The sequence below is a fragment of the Caloenas nicobarica genome, chromosome 10 (genome assembly GCF_036013445.1).
Source record: "Caloenas nicobarica isolate bCalNic1 chromosome 10, bCalNic1.hap1, whole genome shotgun sequence".
NCBI lineage: Eukaryota > Metazoa > Chordata > Aves > Columbiformes > Columbidae > Caloenas > Caloenas nicobarica.
This window is the reverse complement of record NC_088254.1, coordinates 15,585,689-15,597,607: the sequence shown is the minus strand read 5'-3', so window position 1 is coordinate 15,597,607 and position 11,919 is coordinate 15,585,689. Positions and strand designations below refer to the sequence as shown.

General features: G+C 58.0%; 1 protein-coding gene across 2 annotated transcripts; it reads right to left on the bottom strand.

The window, feature by feature from the left end:
- Positions 1-3: 3 nt before the first annotated feature.
- On the bottom strand, positions 4-10,863 carry MFGE8 (milk fat globule EGF and factor V/VIII domain containing). 2 transcript variants are annotated; one of them, XM_065641401.1, is made up of 10 exons: positions 10,687-10,863; positions 6,975-7,100; positions 6,584-6,709; positions 5,956-6,069; positions 5,313-5,494; positions 4,765-4,920; positions 3,980-4,124; positions 2,982-3,184; positions 1,572-1,727; positions 4-1,430 (listed from the first exon to the last, which is right to left on the bottom strand). In XM_065641401.1, the coding sequence occupies exons 1-10, from the start codon at positions 10,757-10,759 to the stop codon at positions 1,287-1,289; spliced, it is 1,425 nt and encodes a 474-aa protein (XP_065497473.1). In that variant the 5' UTR covers positions 10,760-10,863; the 3' UTR covers positions 4-1,286. The 2 variants fall into 2 exon arrangements, with proteins under 2 accessions (XP_065497473.1, XP_065497474.1); XM_065641402.1 differs by having other exon boundaries at positions 2,982-3,166.
- Positions 10,864-11,919: the final 1,056 nt, after the last annotated feature.

Genomic DNA, 11,919 nt, shown 5'->3' with positions numbered 1-11,919 from the left:
CCCAAAATTTCAGCTGGTTTTAATACTGTCAGAGACACCCCGGAGCGGGGCCACCGCTGCCCCCACTGTCCCGCCCAGGCTCCCTCGGCGCTTACCAAAGCGAACCTGCCATCAGCCTGGCCCCACGGCCACTTCACATCCCAGCACACAGGGAAGCATTGGACACCCTGCCCGCACTCCCGTTTGCTGGTGCTGGGTCTCGCTCACCTCCTACTGCTAAACCCGAGGGCTTGAGCGTTGCAAGAGGCTCCCCTCCACCCCATGGAAAGGGAAAAAATCAGGTTACAAAAAGGGTCATGGCACAGCTTGTTGCCCACTGCATGTGTGTGGTTTAACCACCACCTTTCCCAGCTTTTCTCTGCATTCTTGTGGATACAAACCATCTCTCCCCACCTACCAGATTGCAGCTCCTTCGGTGACCGCTTGGGTCTGGGGACAAGGGACCTCCAGGCACCCCAAATTGCAGGAAGGTGGGGAAGGCAACAAGGCTGAGACTTGGAGGATGCTGGAGCCGGTACCCTGAGAAAGGGAATGGGCAGCACCAGCCAAAACACCAGCCGGGGCACCCAGCGGACAGAGCTGCCAGCAATGAGGACCCGGTGCCTCTTGACAGGAGCCGTCTCATCACTCCCCTCACACTATGCAGTGCTGACACCACAGGCAAGGAGACCCAGGGACTGGCAAAATGGGCAGGGGACAACAGCCAAATACGTTTTTTTCAGCCTCTGCTTGCAGCCATGCAGGGAGCAGGAGGAACAGCAGAGGCTGCGAGCCCAGGGTATCTGCCTAAAGCCCCCCAAAACTGCTGAGCCCCGAGCCCTGGTGCAGGCAGAGGACTGCTGCTGGCTGCAGCCTCTCTGCTGGAAGCAGAAGCAAAAAGAGGGAGAAAATTTTTCTCCAGGCTTAGCTAGGAGGATGCATTCAAGCCCTGTTTGCAAGACGTGATCCCCCAGCAAAGCCTCATTTGCAGGATGAGGTCCCCCAAGAAAGCCCCAGTTGCAGAAGAGGGTCCCCTAGCCAAGCCCCGGTTGCAGGAGGGGGGTCTCACCCCTGGCTAGTGGGGCAAAAGGGCAGGAGCTGTCCCCACGTCCCACCTGCAAGGGCCCCGTAAAGTGCAGTGCTGCGGCCCCAGTGCCAACGTGGGGCAGGGGAGCCCTCCCAGCCCCCCTCCCGAGTTTGGGGACATGGAGAGGAGGGTGTGAGGTGGGAGCAGGAACAGGCAGGGACAGGCAGGGGCACAGGCTGGGCGGTGAGGAAGAGCAGCCCCGTCCTTCCTCCCTGGGCGCCTACTCGTCACAGCCCAGCAGCTCCACGCGTAGGGTGATGCGGTTGTGCCAGGCCACGGGCAGGATGCGGACGAAGCGGGCATAGAAGGGCACGTCGAACACATTCTTCTTGTGTGAGTAGTTGTCGCTGTTACCGTGGAAGATCTGAGGGGGAAAGATGGGCATCAGCACCGCTGGGACCCCCCCATCCCATCCCATCCCATCCCATCCCATCCCATCCCTCCTCATGGCGGCATCCTCGACCCCTGGGCAGTCACTGCCCACCTCACTCTGCCCCACACGCACCCTGGTGCTGTTTGTCTGGCCATCCCGGTAGAGGGTCCAGGACGTGCCGTTGTCACTGTAGGCCACTTTGTAGGCTGCCACATACTGGATGTGCCCAAAGTCACGGGCTCCTTGCGTGATGATGCCCGTCACCTTCTTCTGGTCCCGGAGGTCAATCTGGCACAGAGACAAGGCTCATTGAGGCTCCTCCCAGAGGCAACCAGGACATGCGGGGGTCAAGAGTGGAAAAAATACCACTTGACTCCTGTCCCAAAGCCAGAGCAACTAATAAAACACTACTGCGAAATATTCAACCGTTTAATACTTGCAACATCCCTCAAAGCAACTCAAAGCAGGATGCAAACCCCACCATCTCAGCTCCCTTCCCCATCGCTGCCACCACAACATTTTTTGCTGAAAAGGTCAATGTGGGAATGATGGCAAAAAAACCTCAATTCAAAAAAAAATTAAAGGATTCCCAGAGGAAATGCATCTGGCTGAGGAAATATGCAGTTCAGCACGGTCTGACATTTGGGTTGTAAGTGAGACGGTTTCTATTCTCTTTGCCACACTGCGCTACTGCTGCTGGCACGCTACAGGGTCATTCAGCAAATGAGCTGAAATTCTCCTTCATTTAGTTCCTATTTTATGCTCATCAAGGGCAGTACTAGCTATATGTATATATGTGATATACATGTAAATCTATACACCGGTACACAAACGGGCAGCCTGCAGTGCGACAGCCCAACTGAGTGTGTCATCCCGACCCCATCAACAGACGTTTTGATAAGCTGGTTTATTTAGGGCTGTGAAGCAGCTGCTTTTAATCATTTCCCAAATAAAAAGCGGGACAAATATCTGAACTGCTTTGTCCTATTACGTCATGAAATCATGTGAGAAGTATAAAAACAGGGGAGGAAAGGAGACTGAAAGGAAATTTCAAAACTATTTGTTCCCATTCCAGGCTGAGAAGAGAAAAGCAAACCTGATTTTTTCCTACAAAACAGAAACGCGATGTTCTGGGCAGCCAGAGGGTCATGGGATGGTCACCCCAGGCTGCGATGGCGCTTCGGGTGAATCAAAACTGGGATGCTGCAGGCTCGGTGCGCCCCACAAGAAAGTCTGTGGAGACGGCACCACCCTGTCCCAAAGGACACTGATGTTTCTGACCCAGAGCTCCAGTATCACTGATAAAACCAGTGGCTGTGGCCCCATTCTGACCTGTCCCGGTGATCCCAGTTCAGGGAGACAGCCGCTGGGCTGTGTGTCCCATGGCAAAGCTCCAGCCGCACAGTCCCAGCGGCTCTGCCCAGCGTCTCCCACTGGGTCCACTCTGCTTCCAGCCAGCGCAGCACAGGAGGCGGCCCCGGGCATGGCTGGAGGAACTGGGGAGGAGAAATGAGGTTCCGGGGGGAGGGCACCGAGACTCACCTGCAGCCACTCCGACTGGCCGTTGTGGAGCGCCGTCCAGGCGTTGGTTTTGCCCGTCTTGTCTAGGCGAGCGTAATGGGGGTGCCAGGTAAAGGCGTCAATGCCCCAGGTCTTGAAGACGCTGGAGGCTGTGATCTGCTGGTCGGAGATCAGGTGGGATTTCATGCCCAGAGGCTCCGAGCAACCTGCCGTGTTGAAATACACTGTAACACAACGGTTTATACAGGCGGTGAAAAGGAAAGAGTCCACGGCACAGTCGCAAGCAAAACCCCGCAGCCCCGGCAGGCACCATCCCAATGTCCCCACTGCCTGGAGCAGCAGGCAGGGCCGGGCAGGGAAAGGCTTGGCAGAAGCACAGAACTGCAGCTTTTCCCGGGATTTTAATCTCCCAGCCATTCCCCGGCTCACAGTGCCTCCTGCGGCAGGGACGAATGGACATCCCCACAGCACAGCCCCGGCAGGAGGCAGAGGAGGATTCTTTCACGGGTGAAGAGAGCAACGCAAACAGCTCCCCAGCCAAAAGCACAGCTGGCAGCGTACCCACGCAGCAGCAGGACACGACCCAAGCCCCCACGGTGCCCCACGCCCACCCCGGCATGGGGGTCACGCTCGGCTTCCAGGGATGTGCCGCAGGGCAGGAATGTGGGCGGCGCAGGGAAAGGACTCAGGCTAATCATCCCTCACGTTTCCCAGAGGACTTTGATCCTCTGGTGCTTTTCAAGCTCTCCAGCAGGAAAAGCAGCCGGTTCACAGCTCAGACAGGGAGGAGGCACAATAAAAAATCCCCACCTTGGGGAGGTGTTTGCAGCATGAGAATGCAGCTTGGGCTCGGATGAGCTGGTGGAATTAACAGCTGGTGCTCCCCAAAAGCACCTGTGTGTATTTCCAGGCATCACATAGCCCGCGTAGGAAAAACAAGCACTGACAAATTCCCTGCCCTGTCCCATGTCACCCCCTGCCCTGCAGTCCCTGGGGAGGGGAGAGCCACTGACATTTACCATTCATCTCACAGCCGATAAGTTCAAAGCGCAGCGTGCAGGCGCGGCGGCACATCACGGGGTAGATGCGGATGAACTGGGCAGTGATGGAAGGGTTGAACATGTTGGTCTGCATGGTGCCATAGTCCACATTCCCCTGGAAAACCTGCAACGGCGAGCAGGGCTGAGTGCCCCAGCCCTCCCACAGCCTCCTGCATAAAATCCCACCTGCTACAGCAGTGCTCCCCAGATTGTGACAGAAAGGTGGTTTGCTTCTTTAACACAGTAAATAAAACCAGGTTGTATTTTCATGCATTTTTTCCACCACCGCTGAAACAAGAGAAACTTTTTTTTAAAGCAAGGCAGATATTCCCAGCCATTCCCTGGATGCCCAAAAACCAAGCAGGAGATGCCATAAAAAACTGAGAGCAGAGAGTGCTGCATCCAGGAACTAGTGCTGCTTTGAGACAGACACACTGTGGCCTCATGCTCGGTGCCCACAGCACTGAGCTGTGTAAGCCATTCACTAGCGCTTCCAGATCATGCCTGGTCCCCACAGCGTGTCAGCGATAAAAACGTTATCTGAATGACCTAAATAAGTCAGCCAGTGCTGCTGCTTTGGTAATGCTTGTTAGGGTCAATTAAACAGAGCCAGAGAGTACAGCCTGGCGCTGGAACCATCTGTGCTGTCTCACTGCTAGGACGGTTCCCAATGTGGCTTTGACCCAGGTCAAAAACACTTTCCCAAACTTGGGGACGGTTTGGGACACAACTCACGGTCACCACAGCTGAGTATTGCAGCCCACCTTGTCTGCATCCTGCTTCTCGTCCTTGTAGAAGGTGAACTCCCGCCCGTCCAGGCTGTAGGCGACTTTGTAGGCGCGGACGTACTCAGACTGGCCCACCCGGCGAGCGCCTTGTGTGATGATCCCGCTCAGCCGCATCTTCCGCAGCAGGTTGGCCTGGGTGGGGAGAGCGTGAGAGATGGGGTGCATAGCTCCTGCACCCACCAGCACTGCCCAGCCTGGCTGGGAGCGTGGGCATCACGAGGAGGAAAGGGGTTGCTCAGCGTGCTGTGACTTCCTTGGGATGAAAGTCCTCCATCCCTCCAGCCTCACATCCAAGGATGGGCAGAGAAGGGCAGATTGCCACCCCAGGTTGCCATCTCCCTCATCAGGGACCTTGCCTCCTCTAGGCACATCACAAGATGCACCTGGTTGGCACCTTACTGCAGCAATTTAGCCCTGCCCTTGCCACCAGAGGCAGAGAAATCTCACAAGAACAGCCCGGCAAGACCAGCTGTGGCTACTGGGGCTGCCCACTACACCAGTGCTCCCAGTCCTGCCACAGATACCTGGATCCAGGGGCTCTTGTCATAGTTGCTGGAAGTCCAGGCATTGACGATGCCGTGGTTGTTGAGGCGGGCAAGCTCTGGCCCCCAGCGCTGGAGGCCAAGGAAGCCGTAGTAGACAGAGGATGCAGAGAGCTGGGCATCGGAGATGGCTCCTCCTTCCATGCCCAGGAGAACGGCACAGCCTGGGGAGGTGGGCAAGAGAGGACAGAGTGGAGACGTTAGCACCAAAGAGAGACAATGACCAGGGACCAAAAGGAGGGGGTCATTTTCCTCTTGTCTGGGGGACAGGGCAGGAGATGGAGGCCAGTGCTAGGACCTGCTTGTCCCTCATGTGTCCCCCTTCCCTCAGCCTTCAGCCAAAATCACACTGTCCATCAGTCCCTCTCACAGCATGGAAGTCTGGGGGGGAAAAGGCTGCTCTGGGGCACTCCTAGAGAGGAGACGGCATCTTCCCAGGGATGCTCCCTCCATCAGGACCAGGCTTGCTGGCATCCAGGGCAGCTGGCACGCAGTCACTCATGGCTGCCCTCCAGATCCCCTAAACCAGCTGTGGGACCTCTCCTGGGCACGCTGGTGATGTGGGACAGGGCAGTGGGGAACAGGGAGGAACAGGATTGCTGCACAGTTGGTGTCAGGGACTTACGGACATGGCAGGTCTTCCCCAGGAATGGAGAAGGACACTTGCAGGCGTAGTCACCGTCCAGGTCCAGGCAGGTGCCTCCGTTTTTGCAGGGCTGGGAGGAGCACTCGTTCTTGTCTAGGAGACACAGTGGGGGTGCTCAGGAGGTGACCCCAGAGTCAGTTCCAGGGATGAGACACCTCATTCAGTGCAGCGGGAAGAAGGGAGAAGCATTCCCTGAGCAAGGACCATGGCAGCATCCCTGCACAGGTGGAAGCTCTAACCCAAGGAGCCACCTAAGCCATGTCCCTGCTGACTGCAGCCACGCGGGTGCATCGGGACACGCAGCCACGGCAGGGCTGTGAGCCTGCACAGAGCAGGCTGAGCCTCGAGGCACCCCTTGTCCCTTGAGGCACCATGGAGGCACTATGGAGATGCAGAGCAAGGCTCAGAGACCACCATGACCCTGCACCACTGTCCTTCCCTCTGCCCTGCAAGGTCCAAACCAGCCCACAGCCCCCAACAGAGTCCTGTGTCCAATGCAGCCACAGCTGCAAACATCCTCCAGTTGTCTCCCCAGTGCTGCCCAGGGGGTCCTCAAGCCCTTAGCAGCACAGCGACCTCCCGTGGCCCCCCACCTCGCTGTACTCACTGTTCTGGCAGTGCACCCCATCATACCCCGCAGGGCACTTGCAGATATAGTCGGTGAAGACATCCCCCCGGTTTGGAACCAGCTGGCACTCGCCGTTGTTGTGGCAAGGATTGGGGTGGCAGGGGCCTGGGGAATGGCAAAGTGGGGGGAAAGGCTTTAATATGGACACAGGTGAAGAAAAAGAGCATCCCGTGTGCTGTTGCACCCTGGAGATATCACATCCCCCCCAGGCTACTTCCCTGCTTGTATCCCTGCTCTACATGCTTATCAGCAGGGCCGGACCCCAGGACCAGACCCCAGGGCCACTGGTACAGGGCCACAACAAGAGCACGCTGCCATGCTGCAAGGCTCCTGGATTTCATGGAGCCCCCATGATGGGGTCAACCCCCACCTTTCTCAGTCTCATTGCAGTCAATCCCAACGTAGCCCTCAGGGCAGATGCAGAAGAAGGGGGTCTCATTAATCCCGGTCAAGCAGGTGCCCCCATTCTGACAGTGGTTCACATCGCAGAAGTCACCTGGAAGCAAAGTCACGTGTCACTCCAAGCCATCCCTAAGGCGGACATCGACCAGAGCCCCATGGATGCACAGGGAGCCATCCCGTCAGGAACCGCTCCCCTGTGGATGCTGCAGGGAGAGGAGCGAGCACCTGGCAGGGGCTGGTGGGACCCGCTGCCAGATCCTGCACACGACTGTCGGCATTCCACAGTAATGGTTGAGATCAGGAGCATGAGATCTGCTCTGCCCTGGCACATTAAAAAAGGAGTTTAACAGAGCCTGCACATCAAACCGAAGCCAGGGAAAAACCAGGTCTTTGGTGCACCAAATATTTCTGCTGCTCAGCTGGGAATCATAGAATCGTTTTGGTTGGAAGACAACCTCAAGATCATCAAGTCCAACCATAACCTAGCTCTAGCCCTAAACCATCTCCCTGAGAACCTCGTCTAAATGCCTTTTAAACCCCTCCAGGGATAGTGACTCCATCACTGCCCTGGGCAGCCTGTTCCAATGCCTGACAACCCTTTCTGTGAATAATTTTTTCCTAATATCCAATCTAAGCCTCCCCTGGTGCAACTTGAGGCCATTTCCTCTTGTTCTATCACTTGCGGTGCTGGCCAGCCTGGGCCTTGCTCAGGCATGAGCAGGACAGGGTTATTCAAGATAATGGGGCTGGTCCCACAGCTGGATTTTGCTAACAAAAGTTAGTATCCATAAAATAAATTAAAAATATATATATACTGTAAGGAGAGCCTGCATGCCTCGGCTCCCAGATGCTGGAGACACGTGAGGAGGGAGCACAGTGATCATCCCTGCACAATACCTGCTGGAACTCCATTCACTCCGAGCGCTCCTTGACCAGCTCCCACCAGGCAGGTCCCCAGGCAGCTGGTAGGGCTGCACTGTCCTCCCTGTCTGTCCACCCACCTCCAACATCTCCCATGGTATTGGGATGGGGGGCTGCAGCGGTGACTTCTGCTAGAAGACACCAGGAGTTGCCCCCAAGCTGGGGACAGCCAGTCCCAGATGACTCCAAAAGACACCCACTGCTGCCCAGAGCTGAGCCCATCACCGACACTGGTGCTGCCTCTGTGATAATATACATAAGGCAAAAACCACTGCACAGCAGCTGTGGGAGAGGAGAGAGAAAAATGTGAGAAACACAGCCCTGCAGACACCTCAGGCTGAGGATAGTGGGGAGAAGGAGATGCTCAAGATACCAGAGCACGGATTCCCCTGCAGCCCATGAAGAAGACCACGGTGAAGCAGGTTGTCTCCCTACAGACCATGGAGGACTCCATGCCGGAGCAGTCTGTTCCTGACAGACTGCACCCCATGGAAAGGAGCCACACTGGAGCAGTTCATGAAGAACTGCAGCCCATGGGAAGGACCCATGCTGGAGCTTTTTTATCTTCTCCTCCCTGTCCTGCTGAGGAAGGCGAGTGAGGGGGCAGCTGGCTGGGTATGTGGCAGCCAAACAAGGTCAACTGTGCTGAATCAGACTGCAAGAGCCAGGCTAAAATTCCTCCCACCCCTAATTTATTCTGCTCCCAGAGCTGCAGGATGGCAACACTGTCCATAAACCAAGACCAGATTCCCACAGATCTGGCTGAAAGTCTCAGTAACTCCTCGCCAAGCACTGGGACAGCACATCCCTTGATGCCAGGCTCTCCTTTGCCACGCTGCAGGAGTCAGAGCAAGGGCTGAACTCAGGTGGAGACCCAGGAAACCTCCCCACTACCTGCATGCCCTGTAGAACGTGGAAGTTAATGAGCTGCAGGCTCGCTGCCTGGACCCACACCAAACAGCACAGCTCTCATTAGCCTAAGCTACTACTCAGTGAGCTCCTACTCATTAGTCTTTTAATAGCAGGGTTCCTCTAAGTTAATCCTACTCTTCCTGACACTCCACATCTGTAGGGTACACACTGGTGGCAGACAGGCCAAGGTTTCTGAAAAGATGCTGTAGCTCCCTTAGCCCAGCCTCAGGAGGCAGAAAAACTTGGGCAGCGGTTCAAGTGGCTGCCTGCGCTGCCCAGCCTGTTTTGCATGACCTCATGCTCCATCAATGTGCTGCCATGAGCTACGGCATGGGAGGAGAGAGCTCGTGCTGATACGTAGGGATGCCTTTGCCCCACGCCCCTCCGCAGGTCTCGGGCACATCCAGCCGTCCCATCCCAAGGATCTCTCCCGGCAGCTGGCCAAGGACCCACCAACAGAGCTGCTTCTGTTCAGCAACGGGAGCTGGCTGCTCCCCCGGGCACGGAGCGCCAAGGAACGTGTGCTCCCCAGCATCCGCGCTGCCTCTGATGCAGGAGTCCTTGGGGTAGGACACAGCAGCAAAGGAGCAAGGGCTCTTCCCAGGGTCAGGACAGGAGGGGTCCCAGTTTTATACTTTAATTATCCCAAGTAACTAGACTCCCTCCCAGGAATAATCCCTTACATGGAGGGTCTCACTAGCCAGCCCTCTGCCTAGCAGCGAGGCAGATGGGTCATTTTTTCCACTGTGGCAAGTAGTTTTGGATGCTCCTGTTTCTTGGCTGTTTCAGGCCTGGGTTTGGGGTAGTTCAGCATCTCCATCCTCCCCATGTGCATTTTTCTCCGGTCAGGGACAGAGCTGTCACAGACTGGACAGTCAGGAATGAAGGCAACAAAGATCAGCCACTGCTTTTGGAAATGTTTGCTTATATGAACCCACAGGCTGGCTGGAAGGCAAAAATAACATCCTTCGAAAACTGGGACGGCTCATCCCAGCGGGGCTGGTGGAGGTCAGGTCAAGCCTATCTCGGGAGGGCAAAACGAGCACCTCTATACAGGGAGAGTGAGCGCAAATTTGGCTTTTTGCACAGCACACCTGCCTGCTGCCCTTTGTCCTCTGGCCCAGAGCCTGTGCTTGGGCTTTGCTCCCCATTACTCTGCTCTCACCCATCCCTTTTGGGGTCACCCACCCCAGGCATAACCCACAGGGTGACTATGGAGCTGCTTCTCCCCAGGGTTTCCCCAGTCAGGCCAGCCAGGCACGCTGTGCCAGGCAGTCCCAAGGAAGCTGTTTACATCGCAGGCATGGTTATCTAAGCCTGAAAGCACGGGACAGCCCAGCTGAGCTATTCCCAGCTCGGGAGCAAGGACGGGGCTGTGGACCTGAGCTCCTCTGCCCCGTCCTGCTCAGCCCCTCTGCTCCTGCACAGGGAGCCCTAGGGGCTGTGCACCCTCTCACCACCCCTGCACCCTGCATATGGCAGGTTGGACCCTCGACACTGCACCCCAGATCCTCTCGCCCTGCAGGTTGGATCCCCTGCATGCCACATCCCCTGCAACTTGGGCTTCCCAGTGCCTTGGCTCCCCAGCACCACGGATCCCCTGCACCCCGAGCTGCCCTGCACCCTGAGCTCCCCTGCACCCCTGATCCCCTGCACCCCGGATTCTTTGCACCCCGGATCCCCAGCACCCCAGATCCCCAGCACCACGAGCTCCCCTACACCCCAGATCCCCTGCACGCCAGGTCCCCAGCACCCCGGGCTTCCTGGCACCCAGGATCTCTTGCACCCCGCATCCCCTGCACCCCGCATCCCCAGCACCCCCGCTCCCCGGGCTCCCCGGCACTCACCGGCCACGACCAAGAGCAGCGAGAGCCCCACTCCCAGGGCGAGCACCACCCGCCACAGCCTCGCCACCTTCATGCTGCGTCCCCAGCCGCGCCGCGGAGCCGCACCGAGCCGCTCCGCTCCGCTCCGCCGCGGGGCTCGGGGCGGGGAGTGACTCGGCCCGGCCCGGCGCGGCCCCACGTGCTCCGCCGCCCGCCCCCGGGGCGGGGACCGGCCGCGCAGGGGGTGACCCGCGGGTCTCCCCCCCGGAGAACCCCCGCTGGGGAGCGGGGGGGGGCTGCGGGCTGGGGGGTTGGATGCAGGCAGCAGGGGGGGTCTGTCGGCAGCAGCGGCGTGAAGGCAGGAACGGGGGTGCCCCAGCCACCCCGGGGTGCAGGCAGGTAGGGGGGTGCTCCAGCCACCCCGGGGTGCAGGCAGGTAGGGGGGTGCCCTAGCCTCCCTGGGGTGCAGGCAGGTAGGGGGTGCCTCAGCCATCCTGGGGTGCAGGCAGGTAGGGGGTGCCTCAGCCATCCTGGGGTGCAGGCAGTCGGCAGGAGGACGAGCAGGCAGGGTTGGGAGACTGGCCTGATAGCCAAAAGTGCATAATTAGCGGCCCAGAAGCCAGAGCCACCCTGGCACACTGGTGATGGGTTTGGGGGCTCCACTGGCTCAACCCACGACAGACCTCGGCCCTTGGGTGACCACTGCGGGGGCTCCCTGAGCTTGGCAGTGCCCCCCAGCCCCCAGCCCTGGCTGGCAAGCAGAGGAGTGCAGAGCTGGACTGGGATGCACTGAGTGCTGCCAGAACTTGGCAGAGGGAAGAGCTGTTTCGCAGCACAAACCTCCTTTTCTCTCCCTGGGTGGGGTGAAAACCGGAGAGGGCTCCCACTCTGCCAGGACAGGGCACGCGTGAGCACCCCACACCACCCTTGGCATCCAGCGGGCAAGCGGCACGGGGTTTTCCCAAGCTCCTCCTAACCAGCATCAAGGAAAACAGCTTGCAGCCAGGTTGGGTGTGCACAGGAAAGGGATTGAGGGGGGCAACAGCTCTGCCCAAAGCACCACACCACAGGTCTGTTGGTTCAGCCACAAACAAGCTCTTCTTTGAGCTGTGCCCAGCCCCCAAGGGCTGGAAAAGCCCAGCCGTGCTCTCAAGAGGAGCTGGTGCCACGCGAGGAGCTCTGCCCTGGAAGGCAGAAAGCATAAAGCGTGTTTGGGCTAAATTCACATTCAGCAGCAAAAGCTTTGCAAGAGGG